The sequence below is a fragment of the Hemitrygon akajei genome, chromosome 2 (genome assembly GCF_048418815.1).
Source record: "Hemitrygon akajei chromosome 2, sHemAka1.3, whole genome shotgun sequence".
NCBI lineage: Eukaryota > Metazoa > Chordata > Chondrichthyes > Myliobatiformes > Dasyatidae > Hemitrygon > Hemitrygon akajei.
In genome coordinates, this window is record NC_133125.1 from 194,548,849 (window position 1) to 194,568,663 (window position 19,815).

The 19,815-nt window shown below is 44.4% G+C and overlaps 1 protein-coding gene across 1 annotated transcript; it reads left to right on the forward strand.

Moving 5' to 3' along the window:
• Positions 1–1,566: 1,566 nt before the first annotated feature.
• On the forward strand, positions 1,567–19,709 carry LOC140719638 (prostaglandin E synthase-like). The gene is made up of 4 exons (XM_073034391.1): positions 1,567–1,738; positions 12,400–12,576; positions 14,417–14,499; positions 17,584–19,709. The coding sequence occupies exons 2-4, from the start codon at positions 12,418–12,420 to the stop codon at positions 17,831–17,833; spliced, it is 492 nt and encodes a 163-aa protein (XP_072890492.1). The 5' UTR covers positions 1,567–1,738; positions 12,400–12,417; the 3' UTR covers positions 17,834–19,709.
• The last annotated feature ends 106 nt before the right edge of the window (positions 19,710–19,815 follow it).

The following is a 19,815-nucleotide window of genomic DNA, read 5'->3' on the forward strand; positions in this document are numbered from 1 at the left end:
CTGTTCACCTTCCCACTTCAGGATATTGTGGATGTGATTGGAAACATCCCGGACCCTGGCACCTTTGAGGCAAACTACCATCCGCGCCTCTTTCCTGCATCCACAGAATCACCTGTCTGACCCCCTAACTATAGAGTTCCCTATCATGGCTGCCATCCTCCTCCTTTCCCTACCCTTCTGAGCCACAGGGCCAGACTCTGTGCCAGAGGTGCGACCGCAGTTGCTTCCTGCAGGTAGGTCATCTCCCCCAACAGTACTCAAACAGGAGGGGGCAGCCACTGGGATACTCTCTAGCATCTGATTCTTGCCCTTCCCTCTCCTGACTGTTACCCACTTATTTGTCTCCCCAGACCCCGGAGTGACTACCTGCCTTTAGCTCCTCTCTATTATCTCCTCACTCTCCCTGACCAGATGAAGGTCATCGAGCTGCATCTCCAGTTCCCTAACGTGGCCCCTAAGGAGCTGCTGCTCGACATAACTGGTGCAGATGCGGCCATCCGGGAGGCTGGGAGTCTCCAGAACCTCTCACATCTGACACCGAGCACAGAAAGCTGGCCTCACACACATACTTTCTGTCTGTATTCTAAACAGATAACCTACCTCGCCTCGACCCTTATTGCCTAAGCCCCGTTGAGCCAAAGCCTTCCTACTCTGTCGCCCGCTCTGTAAATCTGTCTTCTTTTTAAACTCTTCCCGCTGTTCTCACTGGCCGACCTCCACGTGCTTGTGCTGTCGTGTCCCATTCAAACCGCTGAAGAGATAACTACCGAGTTTTGTGAACACTTTTGGGCTCCTCATCTTAGAAAAGATGTGCTGGCATTGGAGAGGGTCCAGATGAGATTCACAAGGATGATTCCAGGAATGAAAGGGTTAGCATACGAGAAATGCTTGATGGCTCTGGGTCTCTACTCGCCGGAATTGAGAAGGATGAGGGGGGATCTCATTGAAACCTTTCAAATGTTGGAAGGCCTAGACAGAGTAGATGTGGAAAGGATGTTCCCCATGGTGGGAGAGTCTAGGACAAGAGGGCACAGCCTCAGGATGGGGGGGGGGGTGTCCTTTCAAAACAGAGGTGCTGAGAAATTTCTTTAGCCAAAGGGTGGTGAATTTGTGGAATTTGTTGCCACACACAGCTGCGGAGGCCAGGTTGAGTGTATTTAAGGCAGAGATTGATAGGTTCTTGATTGGACATGGCATCAAAGGTTACGAGGAGGCCGGGAACTGGGGTTGAGGTGGAGCAAAAAAAAGGCTCAGCTATGATTGAGTGGTGGAGCAGACTCCATGGGCCAGATGGCCTACCTAATTCTGCTCCTATGTCTTATGGTCTCACATTCCAAATATTTAATTGTTAGTTAATGAGTTACTTGGACAGCACCGGCTCGTTAGGCGAGAAGGCTTGCTGTATTTCTAACTTAAAAATATTTACTTTAAAGAGTGTTGAGATGCTTAGTTAACGTCCATTAGTCTGTTACTGGTGGAGGGGGCGGGGAAAATACTTCAGCAATTACGTCAGTACAGGCAACAAGTTACGATATTCTACAGAAGAAAGTGAAGGAAAAGACTGCAAAACACAATGTGAATGCAAGGAGAAGTGCAATCAGGGACAAGTCCATGGCGGTCCGCTGCCGGGTAGCGTTAGGATTGAGCAGCTCGACTCAGGAAGGTCAGCTCTCGTCAGCAGCGGGACAGACACGGTGGTTACTTCGGACAGTCTACACGAGAGGGCTGCGCAAGGCAGGTCAGTGATTGTCGGAGTCCGACTCTCAGAGAACCCCGACTTCGGTTCACTCCATCTGCGTGAACCTGAAATCCTTCCCGAATGCAGAGACGGGCGCAAAGTTCCTCAGGCGCTGACTAACAGCGAAAGCGGCGCCACAGGCAGAGACAGGCGGTGTGGGATCTTGTGCAGAGGTAGGTGGGTTGTTTGACTACACTTGCGACCTGCCCCAGCACGTCCTGAGGTTGCGTTGGCTGTAAACGCGATCATGCAAATACAACCCTTCCTTCAAACCCCACCTTGGAGCTGCTGCTTTGCATACACCAGCCTCTGGGTTTTGTGCTGCACACACACTTTTCTCCAGCTGGTAACTTCCCGGTTGGCACAACGTCGCCTGCGCGAAGCAACTCAACAGGAAGGTCTGAGACTCGGGTTTTCCCTGACAGATGTCTCCGCCACACAGTTACTACCAGTGACGTAACTGACCACGGCTGATTCATTCAAAGAAGGATATTAAGCACATCCTTTATGCAATTCTAAAGAACACCGCAGACAACTTTAGCTGATGACACTGAGTTCAAAGTAAATGTATTATCAAAGTACCTATATATCACCAGATACCACCCTGAGATTCATTTTCTTGCAGGCATTCACAGTAGATCAAAGACGTACAACAGAAGCATTGAGCCTTACAAACAAGCAACGTGTAAAAGACAAATTATGCAAATACAAAGAATATCAAATAATAGTAATTAACAACAATCTACCTATTTATCTATGTAGCTCTAATAATAATTATTATTATAGGTAAATGAATTGTCTGCTCCTGCCAGATTTACAAATTCACTCCCCACTCAACGTTGACAACTACAGAACTGTACGAAAATCTTAGGCACCCTAGATATATATTTGTTTCTGAATTTTGTACAGTTCTGTGTTTGTCAATGTGAAGCGGACGGCGGGTTTGTACATCTGCAGGATCTGGTGAGGGTGGAGTCCCACAGGCGGGGCAGGGGATCGGTGGCAGAGAAGGAGGTGCCCGGGCATGGGGTGGAACGGGTGCAGATACAACCAGCCCCTGAGACACCAGGCAAGGTCATTTCATTCCAAACAATTACTGATTATTACAGAATGTCGCTCTGGTGCTTGCTGTTCCCTCCCACCTCCCTTCCCCTTTTTGCCACCATGATTTCCCTCTTCCTGCCCCCTCCCACTATCAGTCCACAATGTTTTTTTTATTTGCAGCAACAGTACAGTGCAATACATATAATTACTACAATACTGTGCAAAAGTCTTAGGCACCCTAGCTATATATACAGTATGTGTCTAAGACTTTTGCACAGTATTGGGGATAATACTGAGAACGTGAATTGCAGTGTCCTCCTTGTAAGTGAGTCCAGTGTTGAGGTGAGTGAAGTTTTCCAAACTGGCTCAGGAGCCTGGTGGTTGTGGGTGATATCTGTTGATGAACCTTGTGGGAACTAAAGTTCCTGTACCTGCTTCCTGATTATAGCAATGAGAAGAGAGCATGGTGTGGGTCTTTCTTGTGCCAGCGCTTCTCATAGATTACTTGCAGCAATGGTGGGGATGGCTTTTCTTTTTATGGACTTGGCCGTATCCACCACTTTTTCTAGGCTTTTCGATTCAAGGGCATTTGATTTTCCAAAAAGGCCATGATGCAACCAACCCGGGTATTCTGCATTGTGAGCTGATCAGTCTGGAGTCAGGTATAGGAAAACTAGTAAGAACAACATACTCCCTTCCCCTGAGTATCCTGCACATTCAATGGTGTTATCATCACTGTTTTCCCCAATCTCTGGGAGTGTTACTATTGTTAACAATTCAGAAACAATTTCCACCGTTCTACCATCCAAATTGTCCATGGACCTATGAGCGCTACCTCATAAACACAAGAGATTCTCACACAAAATGCTGCAGGAATTCAGCAGGTCAGGTGGCATCTACAGAGAGGATAAACAGTCAACGTTTTGGACTGGCACCCTCTATCAGTGTGAGGAACACTTGCAAATTCAAGTGCAATAATCACAGATTTTGGCAAGTCAAACAATACTAAGGATTTATTACATAAATTAGTATTACTAGAAAACCTAACAAAAGCTCAGCCAAACTATACGTGATCTTGACGGACAGAAATCACTGAGGATACACACAAGGACTCGGTCTGAGTTTCATCCCACAGGGAACTACAACATCCCAGCAAAGAGGGATTGGCATGTCCACCTGAAATGCACCCTGGAGCATATAGGAATTACAGGCACAGACAGTACCATACTAATCAAATTATCCCAAATTGAATAAATAAAATTGAACAAAGAGTTTACAATTGTAATGATCCCAAATGCAAACTAAAATGAAAAACCAGAGCTGGTGCAAAGACAAATGATTAGACAAGAAAGGAAACCAAACCAAGGACAATGCAGGTTCATGAAGTGACACTGAGGGAATACATTCCACATGCTAACCGACAAAACCTTTTTTTAAGTGATCCCTGGTTGTGACAATCAGAACTGCAAACGTCAGCTGGTTATTCCTCTCCATAGATGTGCCTGACCTGCTGAGATTCTCCAGCATGTTGTGTATGTAGCACTAACTTCCTACATTTTTCTTTGTAATTATTTCTGCACAAATTGTCTGCAATTTAAGGTAATGTTACGTATTTGGGTGGAATTGAGGAATGGGAAAGGTGTAGTAACACTTATAGGGGTGTATTATAGACCACCTAATGGGGAGCGAGAATTGGAGGAGGAAATTTGTAAGGAGATAGCAGGTATTTGTAGTGAGCACAGGGTTGTGATTGTGGGAGATTTTAATTTTCCACACATAGACTGGGAAGCCCATACTGTAAAAGGGCTGGATGGTTTGGAGTTTGTAAAATGTGTGCAGGATAGTTTTTTGCAGCAATACATAGAGGTACCGACTAGAGAAGGGGCAATGTTGGATCTCTTGTTAGGGAATGAGATAGGTCAGGTGACAGAGGTATGTGTAGGGGAGCACTTCGGGTTCAGTGATCACAATGCCATTAGTTTTCAATATAATTATGGAGAAGGATAGGACTGGACCCAGGGTTGAGATTTTTGATTGGAGAAAGGATGCCAAAGGATTTAGAAAGAGTGGATTGGGATAATTTGTTTTATGGGAAGGATGTAATAGAGAAATGGAAGTCACTTATGGGTGAAATTTTGAGGGTACAGAATCTTCATCTTCCTGTTAGGTTGAAAGGAAAGGTTAAAAGTTTGAGAGCGCCAAGGTTTTCAAGGGATATTGGAAACTTGGTTCAGAAACAGAGAGAGATCTACAATAAATATAGGCAGCATGGAGTAAATGAGGTGCTCAAGGAATATAAAAAATGTAAAAAGAATCTTAAGAAAGAAATTAGAAGATAAAAACCTAGCTAAAAGAAGATATGAGTTTGCTTTGGCAAGTAAGGTGAAAATAAATCCAAAGGGTTTCTACAGTTACATTAATAGCAAAAGGATAGTGAGGGATAAAATTGGTCCCTTAGAGAATCAGAGTGGACAGCTATGTGTGGAGCCGAAAGAGATGGGGGGAGATTTTGAACAATTTCTTTTCTTTGGTATTCACTAAGGAGACAGTTGTTGAATTGTGTAAGGTAAGGGAAACAAGTAGGGAAGTTATGGAAACTATGACAATTAAAGAGGCAGAAGTACTGGCGCTTTTAAGGAATATAAAAGTGGATTAACCTCTGAGTCCTGACAGGATATTCCCTAGGACCTCGAGGGAAGTTAGTGTAGAAATAGCAGGGGCTCTGACAGAAATATTTCAAATGTCATTAGAAACGGGGATGGTGCCGGAGGATTGGCATATTGCTCATGTTGTTCCATTGTTTAAAAAGGGTTCTAAGCATAAACCTATCAATTATAGGCCTGTAAGTTTGACATCAGTGGTGGGTAAATTAATGGAAAGTATTCTTAGAGATGATATATATAATTATCTGGATAGACAGGGTCTGAACAGGAACAGTCAACATGGATTTGTGCGTGCAAGGTCATGCTTGACAATTTTTATTGAATTTTTTGAAGAGGTTACAAGGAAAGTTGATGAGGGTAAAGCAGTGGATGTAGTCTATATTGTCTTCAGTAAGGCCTTTGACAAGGTTCCACATGGAAGGTTAGTTAGGAAGGTTCAATCATTAGGTATTAATATTGAAATAGTAAAATGGATTCAACAGTGGCTGGATGGGAGATGCCAGAGAGTAGTGGTGGATAACTGTTTGTCAAGTTGGAGGCTGGTGACTAGTGGTGTGCCTCAGGAATCTCTACTGGGTCCAAAGCTGTTTGGCATATACATTAATGATCTGAATGATGGGGTGGTAAATTGGATTAGTAAGTATGCAGATAATACTAAGGTAGGTGGTGTTGTGGATAATGAAGTAGGTTTTCAAAGCTTGCAGAGAGATTTAGGCCAGTTGGAAGAGTGGGCTGAAAGATGGCAGATGGAGCTTAATGTTGATAAGTGTGAGGTGCTACATTTTGGTGCTACAATCACAATAGGAAATGGTAAATGGTAAATGGTAGGGTATTGAAGAATGCAGTAGAACAGAGTGACCTAGGAATAATGGTGTATAGTTCCCTGACGGTGGAATCTCATGTGGATAGGGTGGTGAAGAAAGCTTTTGTTATGCTGACCTTTATAAATCAGGGCATTGAGAATAGGAGTTGGGATGTAATGTTGAAATTGTACGAGGCCAAATTTGGAGTATTGTGTACAGTTCTGGTCACCAAATTATAGGAAAAATGTCAACAAAATAGAGAGTACAGAGAAGATTTACCAGAATGTTACCTGGGTTTCAGCACCTAAGTTACAGGGAAACAGGTTCGATATTGTCATTTAAAGTAAAATTGGATAGGTATATGGACAGGAAAGGAATGGAGGGTTATGGGCTGAGTGCAGGTTGGTGGGACTAGGTGAGAGTAAGCATTCAGCACGGACTGGAAGGGCCAAGATGGCCTGTTTCTGCGCTGTAATTGTTGTATGGTTATATGGTTATTTGTATTGCAGTTGAGGAGAGAGTGGCCCTACCTTCCTGAAAGAGCTTGACATGAAGCAGGACAAACCAGCCCGTTCGATTTGTATGCTGTTGACCACCCCAAATATTCATTCATTCCAGCATCCAGCATCTTCCGAATCTGTGATCACAACCAGCAAGTACCTAAAGGTACTTGGGACCATCACTACCTGTACATTCCCCTCCAAGGCACAGACCATGCTGACTTGAAAATAAGTCACCCACCCTTCAGTGTCATTGAGTATAAGTCCTGGAACTCCCATCCCAACAGCACCTTTATCAGCAGGAAACAAAGAGGCCACTAACCCCCACCTTCTCAAGGGCAATTAGTGATGGGACATGTAAGAAGTTGGAGTAAGAGTGAGCCATTTATGCTTTTCACTCTGCCCTGCCATTCATCAGGATGCCTAATCTAAGGAGACACACGTGACTACAAATGCTGGAATATGTGGGTCCAGCTTCCGGTAATTTCCCCCTCCCCCTCTCTGTTCTTCACTTCTGCACTCTTATCTCTTCTCCTTACCTGTCCATCACCTCTTCCTAGTGCCCCCTCCCCTTTCCCCATAGTCCACTCTCCTCTCCTATGAGACTCTTTCTTCTCTAACCTGTCTACCCATCATCTCGCAGCGGTCTCCTCCAGAAGGAGATGGCCCAACCGAACAAAGATACCAAGTGTGACATTTTATGAAACTACCACTTTTAACCTCTTTTATGATTTCTATTCTTTTCACTGTGGTTCTGTACTATTGGAGCCACTAATCCACCATTTGATGGTCTAGTTTTGGGCCAATTCAGCAATCTGGCAATTTACTGTCTCCGAGAGGGTTCTGGGAGGTGAGCGGCCTCAAGGCCAAGAAGCTTGAAAAGTCCATGGTTGACTCTATTTCTCACCAATCTTGCTGAGTAAAGTGTCAAGCAAGATTGAATGCATTCAGGCGAGAGACAGTTCAGTGCAGTTTCCCAGCCTCTTGCTCACTGCTGCCAGAAGAAAACCTCTGCATTCGAATGGTCTCTCTCTCTCTCTCTCTCTCTCTCTCTCTCTCTCTCTCTCTCTCTCTCTCTCTCTCTCTCTCTCTCTATGCTTTTGGAGGATAGTACTGAAGTCTCTCTCTCTCTCTCTCTCTATGCTTTTGGAGGATAGTACTGAAGTTCTGGGCCTGCAGTTGGTGGGTTGGACTATAGTTCACATTATGAAGTGTTTCTGGTCGCTCCTTTCTCTGTGGCAACTTTGAAACAGGGTGACCTCACTGCTGAAATGAATTATCCCTGGACTCTTTCAATACTATGTTTCATATTCTCTGGTATTTGCTCATTTTGCGCGCTGCTATTTGCATGTGTTTTTGCGCGGGGGGGGGTGGTCTTGATGTTTTTCATTGAACAGGTTCCATGTTTTTTTTTTTGTTTCGTGGCTGTCTGTGGGGAAGACAAATCTTGGGGTTGTATACTGCATACGTACTTTGATAATAAACGTACCTTGAACTTTCAGCTTCTTACATCATCGCCCCTCCCCCACCCAACTAGCTTCACCTATCACCTTCTAGCTTGTACTCCTTCCATACCCTCCCACCTTCTTATTCTGGCATCTTCCTTTCTAGTCCTGATGAAGAGTCTTGACCCAAAATGTCGACCGTTCTTTCATTTCCATAGCTTTTTCCTGACCTGCTGAGTTTTGCCAGCACGTTGTGTGTGTTACTCTGGATTTCCAGCATCTCCAGAATCTCTTGTGGTTCTGTTTTCAGCCTGATGGCTCCCAAGCTCTTTGGTGGCGTTGTTAAAGGACTCACATAGCATAGTAGACCCTTTGTCCCACTGAACCCACTGACCATCAATCACCCACTTACTCTAATCTCCATTTTGTTCTTCCTCCATTCCCACAGAATTCTCAATTCCCACAGAAATTCGACACATTTGGAGAAATACACATAAATTACCATTTGCACTGGGCTGGAGAGAGTGCTGAGAATGTTGTCAGGTGTTAACATTTGGGAAATGAGAAGCAAGCTCTCCCTCTCTAGACAAAACAGCTATATTCAGCAAAGAGACTCTGGTGAAGCCAGAGTGGTGTTGGGCCCTGACTTGTTCACGCACTTGTTTCTCAGAGCCTGAAGTTACACCCTTGAACATATACACTCATCTTTCAACAGAAGTTAGTGCATGCATTCTGCAATCATTCCTCTTTTTAATCCAGGATCAGGAGAATGGGAAAATACACAGGGCGTGGATGATTTCTTCCTCTCTGTAAGGTAGAAAGAGCAGTTGTGGACCAATATTGCCATCCAATGAGATTCTGTCAAAGTCAGATCAGGTTAATTACCATTGACGTAGGTGGCATGAAAGTTGCAGTGTAATGCAAAGACATAAAATTACTACAAATCCCAACAATAAATACATAGCACAAAAAGAGGGGATAATGAAATAATGCTCAGCTGTTCAGGGACTATCCAGAAATCTGATGATGGAGGAGAAGCTGTTCCTGAATCATTGAGTGTGGGTCTGATGGTAGCAAAGTTCAAAGTAAAATATAGTCAGAAGGTCAGAAACTCAGAAGGCATGGGATCCAGGGAGGTTTGGCCAGGTGGATTCAGAATTGGCTTGCCTGCAGAAGGCAGGGGGTCATGGCGGAGGGAGTACATTCAGATTGGAGGGTTGTGACTAGTGGTGTCCCACAAGGATCTGTTCTGGGACCTCTACTTTTTGTGATTTTTATTAACAACCTGGATGTGGGGGTAGAAGGATGGGTTGGCAAGTTTGCAGACGACACAAAGGTTGGTGGTGTTGTAGATAGTGTAGAGGATTGTCGAAGATTGCAGAGAGACATTGATAGGATGCAGAAGTGGGCTGAGAAGTGGCAGGCGGAGTTCAACCCAGAGAAGTGTGAGGTGGTACACTTTGGAAGGACAAACTCCAAGGCAGAGTACAAAGTAAATGGCAGGATACTTGGTAGTGTGGAGGAGCAGAGGGATCTGGGGGCACATGCCTCACAGGTAGATAGGGTAGTTAAGAAAGCTTATGGGGTGTTAGCTTTCATAAGTCGAGGGATAGAGTTTAAGAGTCGCGATGTAATGATGCAGCTCTATAAAACTCTAGTTAGGCCACACTTAGAGTACTGTGTCCAGTTCTGGTCGCTTCACTATAGGAAGGATGTGGAAGCATTGGAAAGGGTACAGAGGAGATTTACCAGGATGCTGCCTGGTTTAGAGAGTATGGATTATGATCAGAGATTAAGGGAGCTAGGGCTTTACTCTTTGGAGAGAAGGAGGATGAGAGGAGACAAGATATTAAGAGGAATAGACAGAGTGGACAGCCAGCGCCTCTTCCCCAGGTCACCACTGCTCAGTACAAGAGGACATGGCTTTAAGGTAATGGGAGGGAAGTTCAAGGGGGATACTAGAGGAAGGTTTTTCACTCAGAGAGTGGTTGGTGCGTGGAATGCACTGCCTGAGTCAGTAGTGGAGGCAGATACACTGGTGAAGTTTAAGAGATTACTAGATAGGTATATGGAGGAATTTAAGGTGGGGCGTTATATGGGAGGCAGGGTTTGAGGGTCAGCACAACATTGTGGGCCAAAGGGCCTGTAACGTGCTGTACTATTCTATGTTCTATGTTCTGTATTATCAGAGTACATACACGTCACTACATACAACCCTGAGATTCATTTTCCAGCTGGTATACTCAGCAACTCTATAAAACAGTAAATGTAAACAAGATGAATGACATTTTAAAAGCATGGAAGTCAACAAACTGTTGAAACACATCTATAAGTAAACAGGAAAAATTAACAAGAGCATGAAATAACAAGATATGGAGTCTTTAAAGTGAGATAATCAGTTGTGGGAACATATAATAGATAAGTGTAATTTAACTCTTTTGTTCAAGAGCCTGATGGATGAGGGGTGGTAACTGTTTTTGAACCTGTTGATGTTAGTCCTGAGGCACTTGTACCTTTGACCTGATGGCAGCAATGAGGAAAGAGCTTGGCCTGGGTGGTGAGGATCTTTGATGGATGCTGCTTTCCTACGACAGATTTTATGTAGATGTGCTCAATGGTTGGGAGGGCTTTACCCATTATATACTGGGCCATAGCCACTAGCTTTTGTAGGATTTTTCATTCAAAGGCATTTGGGTTACCAAATCAGGCCATAATGCAGCCAATCAATGCACTTTCCACCACACATTAATAAAAGTTTGTCAAGGTTTTTGATGTCATGCCAAACCTCCACAGCATTCAAAGGAAGTAGAGGCACTGTTGTATGTTCTTTGCAACTACATTAATATGATGGGTCCTGGACTGGTCCACTGAGATAGTGGCATTCAGGAATTTAAATTTACTGATGCTCTCCACCTATGATCCTTCAATGAGGTCTGCCTCATGGACCTCTTGTTTCCCTCTCCTGAAGTCTACAATCAATTCCTTGGTCTTTGTTCTACTGTGAATGCCTACAAGAAAATAAATCTCAAGGTAGTATATGCTGACAAATACATACTTTGCTAATAAAGTTACCTTGAACTTTGACGAAGTTGACTGAGTCTACAACCTTCTGAAGCCTCTTTCAATCTTTCAATCCTGCATGTTGTCGAGTCTATGCAGGCCATCAGCCACACATAATCTTGATTTTCAGAGTTAAGGGGAAAGTTCATAGAGTCATATTCATGGAGTTATACAGCATGGGAATAGGCCATTTGGCCCATCTGATCCTTGCTTACCAAGCTGCGTATCTGAGCTAGTACCATATCCTTCTAAACATTTGCATTTCGATAGAGTCACATTTCCAACCAGATCTTAAACAGGAGAAATTCTGCAGATGCTGGAAATTCGAGCAACACACACAAAGTGCTGGAGGGACTCAGCAGGCCAGGCAGCGTCTGTGGAAAAAAGTACAGTTGATGTTCGACCCAAAGCATTAACTGTACTTTTTTTCCATAGATGCTGCCTGGCCTGCTGGGTTCCTTCAGCATTTTGTGTGTGTTGCTTGAACCAGAGCTTTCACGGTGAATTCATTAAGAAGAGACTGTTCAAAGTTCAAAGTAAATTTATTACCAAACTACACATATGTCACCTTATACAACCCTGAGATTCATTTTTATTTTGGACATTCACTGTTAATACTAAGAAACACAATCGAATCAATGATTAATTATAAAAGCAATAAATATCGAGAACATGAGATGAGGAGTCCCTGAAACTGAGTCCTTCAGTTTGGGAACAGTTCAATGATGGGGCGACTAAAGTTGAGTCAAGTTATTGCTCTGGTTAGCAGCGAGGAGAGAGTATAGTGCGATTCTGGAGAATCAGATTTGGATACGGTTTCAGTGAAAATTGTAGAGTGTTGGAGAAAGAACAGCAATTACATTCAGACGTGAGATCTGTGATTATCTAATGAAGCAAGCTGCTACGTCACAGCCGTTGCAGCAACAAGATTTGTTGCAACCATCCATTTGAAACTTCCGCTCTGAATAATAATGTCTTGCTTCAGTTGGTGCCGGAGGGTAGAGAAATTGTACCTTCTGTTCTTCTCCCGGCTTAGCACTAATACTTTGTCATATCCGCCCAGATCCGATCTCTTACACAAGTCCCAGCAGGTTAGCAGGTTTTTCATCATTCAGCGTTAACACCCACCCTCTTCCTCTACTACAGTTATAAATATGGAAGAAGATGTCCCTGGAGGCAGAGCCACTACAGCAATCTTCAGCCAAGATGATTCTGAACTTGCAGAATGAAGCCTTTTGTTCTTACGTTTTCTACTCCGTGCTCCTGCTCCTGAAGATGTTCGCCGTGGCGATACTCACGGGGCAGCTCAGGCTTCGCAAAAAGGTAATAACTCTTTGTAACGGGAATGTTTTCGCGCCTAAATATTATCCCTGGTGTCAGTCATGAGTGGTTAAACGTTCTGGTCCCGGTGATTTTGCTAGGATCTAATTTCCGGTGCAGGCGGCTAGGCGAGAACTGAGGTGTGCACCGAGTGCTGCCTAGCACGGCCGAATTTCTAGCCCCTTAGATCCAGCATGTCAGTGATGCATCATCCCTCTCCCTTTCCCATCCTGATGAGGGGACTCAGCCCAAAACATAGACAGTTTATTCATATCCATGGACGCCGCCTGAACTGCTGAGTTCCTCCAGCATTTTGTGTGCGTTACTTTGGATTTCAGGCATCTGCAAAATCGCATTTGTTCCTGAATTGAAATATCCCCAGCCTCATCTAAGCTACAATTTAACTCCCGTGGTGCCTAGCAGTCCCAGAACATCTCTCTCCATGGGCGCTCGGGCACGAATTGCTAACCCTTTAGTTCCTGCACGTCAGAAATTCGTAAGTTCGTGCCCCAGGCAAGAGCGCCGGGCATCCATCGTCAGGGGCAGCACCCAGCTGAGAGAGACCTCCATCGTCAGTGTTGCCTCCTGTTAGGTGGGTCTCTCGGTGAGCCGTACTAGGACAGAACAGATTCCTCAGTGTCTTGGCCGGTGCTGGGCCCTGGTCACTGGTTCGACGCTGACTTACTTTCTAATTATTTGTCTTATTTGATTTAGAGAAACATATAGAACAGGCTCTTCCAGCCCAACGAACCACACCAGCCAGCATCCCAGTGATATAACACCAGCCTAATCGCAGGGCAATTTACTAACCGCTACGCACTGGATTGTGCGAGGAAATCAGGGCACCCAGACAACCCTACATGGGGAGACTGTACGAACGTCTTGCGGACGGCGTCACAGTTACACCAAACTTTGGAACGTCATACCCTCAATATTGCTCCTGCCAAAGGGCGGCCTACCCTCAGAACTGCCTCTCCCACAGGGCGGTGTGCCCATAGAACTGCCTCTCCCACAGGGTGACGTACCCTCAGTAATGCCCCTCCCATAGGGTGATGTACCCTCAGTACTGCCTCTCCCACAGGATGATGTACCCTCAGTACTGCCCCTGTTACAGAGCAGCGCACCAATGGTAACCCCTCTCCCAGTGGCTATCCCTCAGTACTGCCCTCTCTGTGGCACTTCTTCGGTCTGCCCCTCTCACAGTAACACTCATTCAGTACTTCTCCTGCGGTGCGGCCCTCCCACACTGCTGCCCCTCTTGCAAGGAAGTGCACCCACCCCTGAAATGGGTTGTTCTTGCTGTAAATTTTTATGGTGGGAGGGAGACCAACATAAGGTGCATTACCCCCATGTACTGAGCCAGAAAAGAGACAGGAGGTATACCCACTAAATTCCACCTAAAAATTGAAATAATATGAAAAACTCTAATGCTTTTCAGAAAGTCAAATACACGTTTATATATATTACAATAGGGGTGACCTCCTAACAAACCTTCCATGTTAAATTGTGTCTGTCCCAAAGATCTCAATTTCACAATTAGGTGTTTCCTTTGTACCTCATAGGAACTGCATTCAAACAATGTATGCTGTTTCTTGACAAGTGCGTTGCCTGAAAATGCCCGTATCATGCACATTAATGAACACTTCAACTGGGTGGTTACTGTTATTTGCGGTTAATGTTTGTTGAAACTGTCCACTCGGTGTCCTCGCTGTGACTTGATTCCTGGATCTCAGCACTGCTCCAACTGTGTTGACCTCCAGAAGTGGAGAGGAGAGAGGGGTCAGTTACCTTTGGAAGGGCACAGCCTCATATCTGACCGAATTATCCCCACTCTCTCCCGCAGGCTTTTGCCAATCCCGAAGACTCCTTGAGACACGGAGGCTTGAAGTTCTGCCGGACCGATGCAAACGTGGAGCGCTGTCGGAGGTGAGGTGCGAGGGCGTGGTGGCCGTGGTAGTGTGCTTAATGCTCTGACACTGCTTTGAAGTTTGCCAGCTTGGGCCTCTACATAGCTCCAGAACTAGTTCAGCTGTCACCCAGCAGTTCAAGGGCAATGCTAATGGCGTTATTCCAGTGTTCCCCAGGGGAACTAATGAACACAGTGGCAGGATGTGTCCACACACTTCCGACCTTGTGTTCTGCTGTGTTTCACCCGAGACTAGAGTAATACTTTAAACTTTTCATTCCCAGATATAGAGTCATGGAAAACTACAGCAGAGAAACAGGACCTTCAGCCCATTTAGTCTACACTGAACCACTTTAAATGCATGCTCACATTGACCCACACCCCTACCATCAATGTACCTATCCAAACATTTCATAAATGTTGAAATCGAAAGTGCTTCCACAACTTGTGTTGGCAGCTCATTCCAGACTCCCACGACCCTCTGAGCAAGTAAGTTCAGAGGGTCGGGAGTGTGATCTTCCCCTTAAATATTTCACCTTTCACCCTTAACTCATGATCCCACCCAACTTCAGTGAAAAAAGCCTGCTTGCATTTACCCTGTCTATACCCCTCATAATTTTGTAAACCTCGGTCAGATCTCCCCTCACTGTTCTACGTTACGGGAAATAAAGTTCTAACCTATTCAATTTTTTTCTTATAACTCAGTTCCTCATTGGAAAATTTTGCTGTACTCTATCAATCTTATTTACATCTTTCCTATAGGTAGATGTCCAAAACTTCACACAGTACTCCAAATTAGGCCTCAGCAATGTCTTATATAACTTCAGTTGTATCAGAAGTTGTGGACTGTGGAGCTTTTGATGTCTCTGGACCTGTGCTTCATAGAGATCAGAAAGAGTAGGGGAGGGTGGGGTGTGTCATTGAATCCTACTGGAATCTCAAGGTTTGAAATAGAACTGGACAGGGAGAGGATGAACATTGGAGGTTTTGCAGATGCTGAAAATCCTGAGCAAAGTGCTGGAGGAACTCAACTAATCAGGGAGCATCTATGGAAAGGAATTGACAGCTAAGAACCTTCATCGAATCCATAGAGGGCGTTTTTCCTTTGGTGCAAGAGACTAGGATCTGATGGCACAGTATCAAAATAAAGGGAGATGAGGAAATTCTTCAACCAGATGGTGGTGAATCTGTGGAATTCTTTGCTGCAGAAGGCTATGAAGGCGAAATTGTTGAGTGTATTTAAGGCAGACATTGACAGGTTCTTGCTTAGAAACTGGGTTAATGGATACTGGGAGAAGACAGGAGAATAGTGTTGAAAAGCTTGTCAAATATTGAAAGGCCTATGTAGAGTGCATGTGGAGAAAAGTTTCCTATAGTGCAAGAGTCCAGGACCAGAGGCACAGCCTCAGAATACAACATCTTTTTAAAACCAGATATTAGCAGGAGATTTTTAGCCATATAGAAACATAGAAACATAGAAAATAGGTGCAGACCCTTCGAGCCTGCACCGCCATTCAGTATGATCATGGCTGATCATCCAACTCAAAACCCTGTACCTGCTTTCTCTCCATACCCCCTGATCCCTTTAGCCACAAGGGCCATATCTAACTTCCTCTTAAATATAGCCAATGAACCGGCCTCAACTGTTTCCTGTGGCAGAGAATTCCACAGTTTCACCACTCTCTGTGTGAAGAAGTTTTTCCTCATCTCGGTCCTAAAAGGCTTCCCCTTTATCCTTAAACTGTGACCCCTTGTTCTGGACTTCCCCAACATCGGAAACAATCTTCCTGCATCTAGCCTGTCCAATCGCTTTAGAATTTTATACGTTTCAATAAGATCCCCCCTCAATCTTCTAAATTCCAGTGAGTATAAGCCTAGTCGATCCAGTCTTTCTTCATATGAAAGTCCTGACATCCCAGGAATCAATCTGGTGAACCTTCTCTGTACTCCCTCTATGGCAAGAATGTCTTTCCTCAGATTAGGGGACCAAAACTGCACACAATATCCTAGGTGCGGTCTCACCAAGGCCTTGTACAACTGCAGCAGAACCTCCCTGCTCCTGTACTCAAATCCTTTTGCTATGAATGCCAACATACCATTTGCCTTTTTCACCACCTGCTGTACCTGTATGCCCACCTTCAATAACTGGTGTACAATGACACCCAGGTCTCGTTGCATCTCCCCTTTTCCTAATCGGCCACCGTTCAGATAATAATCTGTTTTCCTGTTCTTGCAACCAAAGTGGATAACTTCACATTTATCCACATTAAATTGCATCTGCCAAGAATTTGCCCACTCAACTAACCTATCCAAGTCACCCTGCATCCTTTTAGCATCCTCCTCACAGCTAACACCACCGCCCAGCTTCTTGTCATCCACAAACTTGGAGATGCTGCATTTAATTCCCTCGTCTAAATCATTAATATATATTGTAAACAACTGGGGTCCCAGCACTGAGCCTTGCGGTACCCCACTAGTCACTGCCTGCCATTCTGAAAAGGTCCCGTTTACTCCCACTCTTTGCTTCCTGTCTGCCAACCAATTCTCTATCCACGTCAATACCATACCCCGAATACTGTGTGCTTTAAGTTTGCACACTAATCTCCTGTGTGGGACCTTGTCAAAAGCCTTTTGAAAATCTAAATATACCACATCCACTGGCTCTCCCCTATCCACTCTACTAGTTGCATCTTCAAAAAATTCTATTAGATTCGTCAGACATGACTTTCCTTTCACAAGTCCATACTGACTTTGTCCGATGATTTCACCTCTTTCCAAATGAAAATGAAATGAAATATGGTTGTGAATCTGTTAAATTAATTGCCACAGGTGGCTGTGGAGGCCATCATAAGGTATATTTAAAGCAGAAGTTGATAGGTTCTTGGTTGAAGTTTATGGGGAGAAGACAGGAGAATGGGGTTGATAGAGAATATAAATCATCCATGATAAATCAGCAAACTTGAAGGGCTGAATGGCCTAATTTGCTGCTATATCTTATGATCTTATGGTTTAATTCATACTGACACATTCCCTTCTTGCCAGGGCCTTGGAACAAGTACCCTAACCTCTCTGATGACTAACTCACCCATTTGTAATTCCCACAGAGCTCACCGTAATGACATGGAGTGCATCTACCCGTTCCTTTTCCTGGGTGTCATGTACTGCCTGTTGGAACCCAGCCCATCCATTGCGAGGATCCACTTCCGCATTTTCTTCCTGGCCAGGGCGGTCCACAGTGTGGCCTACCTGTTCGCCCTGAAGGCTCCCACCAGGTCACTGGCCTACACCATTGGACAAATACCCTGCTTCTCCATGGCTCTGAAGATTTTGATCAACCTTGCCTCCTACTGGTGACAGGCAGGAGCATGGAGCATTCCCAGATGGTGTTCAGCATGCTGAGAGGAATGTCTAGGCTCCTTCAGCTCCTCCTTTGATGTCTGAGTACTTGACTGATGAGTCAAACACTAAACTCAAAGACCTTTCCAACAGGTTACAGGACCCACTTCATGATTATGCTGGGAGTTTTGTATGTGATTGTATCTTGCAGGCTGGACGTTGATGCTTTCTATGTTTCAATAGAGACCTCAATTCACATTTGAGTGTACAACCTAGAAAGAGGCCATTCAGCCCACCAGTCTGCTAGGCATCAAGTACCCAAGTAGTCCATTTTCCAGTTATCAGCTTGCTGTTTCAGGTGTTTATCTAAACTTTGAGGGCATCTCTGCCTTCATCTCCCCTCAGTTGGTGTGCTCCAGAATTCAACCACCCTGCAGGTGGCAAAGGTTTTCTTCAAGAGTAGTCAGACAGCATCTTTTCCCAAGGTTGAACTGTGTTTAAGGCGAGAGGGGATAATTTTAAACGAGTTGTTAGAGGCAAGTTTTTTTTACACAGGATGAGGTGGGTGCTTGGAATGCACTGCTTGGGGTGCTGGTATAGCCAGATACATTAGGGATGTTTAAAAAATGTATAGATAGGCACCTGAAAGCAAGTGAGAATGGAGGGATATGAAAACTGTGTAGGCAGGAGGGATTAGTTTAGTTGACCATTTGGCTATATATTTATTAGGCTCAGCACAACATTGTTCCTATCCCGTACTGTTCTATATTCATCTTCAAGGTCCTCTCTATGCCTCCTTGCCCTAAACCAATGACCTGGTGATAAAGGCCGCAGCTCAGGGAAATAGTCCTCACCATCCTGTCCATAACCCTGATAAATGTTCATCCGTCCAACAAATCCCAACCACCTGTCTCTTCCACCCTGAGGAGGGAAAAAAAACAAACACAACCTAGCCGGTGAAAGTCTAAACGAAGGCTGTGGATGCTGGAAATCTGGAGCAGAATCAGAAAATGCTGGAAAATACTCAGCAGGTTAGGCTGCATCTGTGGGAAGAGAAACAGTGTCAATGTTTCAGATTGATCGTGCTGGGTTTTGATGAAGGTACCCATCGGAAATGTTAACTGCTTCTCTCACTACTGCCTCCTCCCAGCCAACCCCGTCTGTCCTCGTAACTGTAAGATTCCATCGCTGGCAACTTCTACTGGATCTCCAGTGCAGCTACTTCTTGGGGTTCTGGGTAGCAAGGATATTTTTATATAACCTTTTACCTTCAAAAAAATAAGTGCACATTTTTGCTGTTTTCTCAGAGGTGGAGAAGTTTAAGGAGGATTTATAAATCTCGGTGAGCAACTAGCTGAAGACGCGGGGCAGTTGATACATACTGGGCAATAGGAGAATCTAAATAAGTGGATATTTAACCCTCCCACTTTGGTTTCATAGTTTATTTTCTTGATATGGCTGTCCAACTCAATGGAGATCACGCCCCGTTGTAGCACAGCCCACAGGAACCTGAACTGGGAATCCCAGATAATCTGGAAAAAAGAAACAATGGAGCTGTTTTAGTCAACAACTTTAATGTTTCCTGATTCCTAAAGATAGTAACACAAGAGCTGGGTGGAATTAGCACCAAAAAACCTAGTAAATTGGTTCTTTCCAGCCCAGCAGGAAATAAGTTCACTTGTAGTCACGACAGGCACCGCAGTCACTGTGTTTCAACTGTATTCAGCTAATGTTATTATGTTATTGACTTTTTGATAAACACATTGTCTCTGTGTCATTCCAGAAATATTTGATATTATTTATTGTTATTAATATGTATTAGCAAAGGTTGACTATAAAATGTAAGATTGTATTATTATGTTTTAATGATTAATAAATTAAGTTTTGGAAACTATTGACCACTTGTTTCATTGCTGCTGGTATTCAGTGCTGGGCCCAACATTTTTAGAAGGGTGTTTAGGTCCCAGAAAGATAAACTCTGTGGCCATTTTATTAGGTAC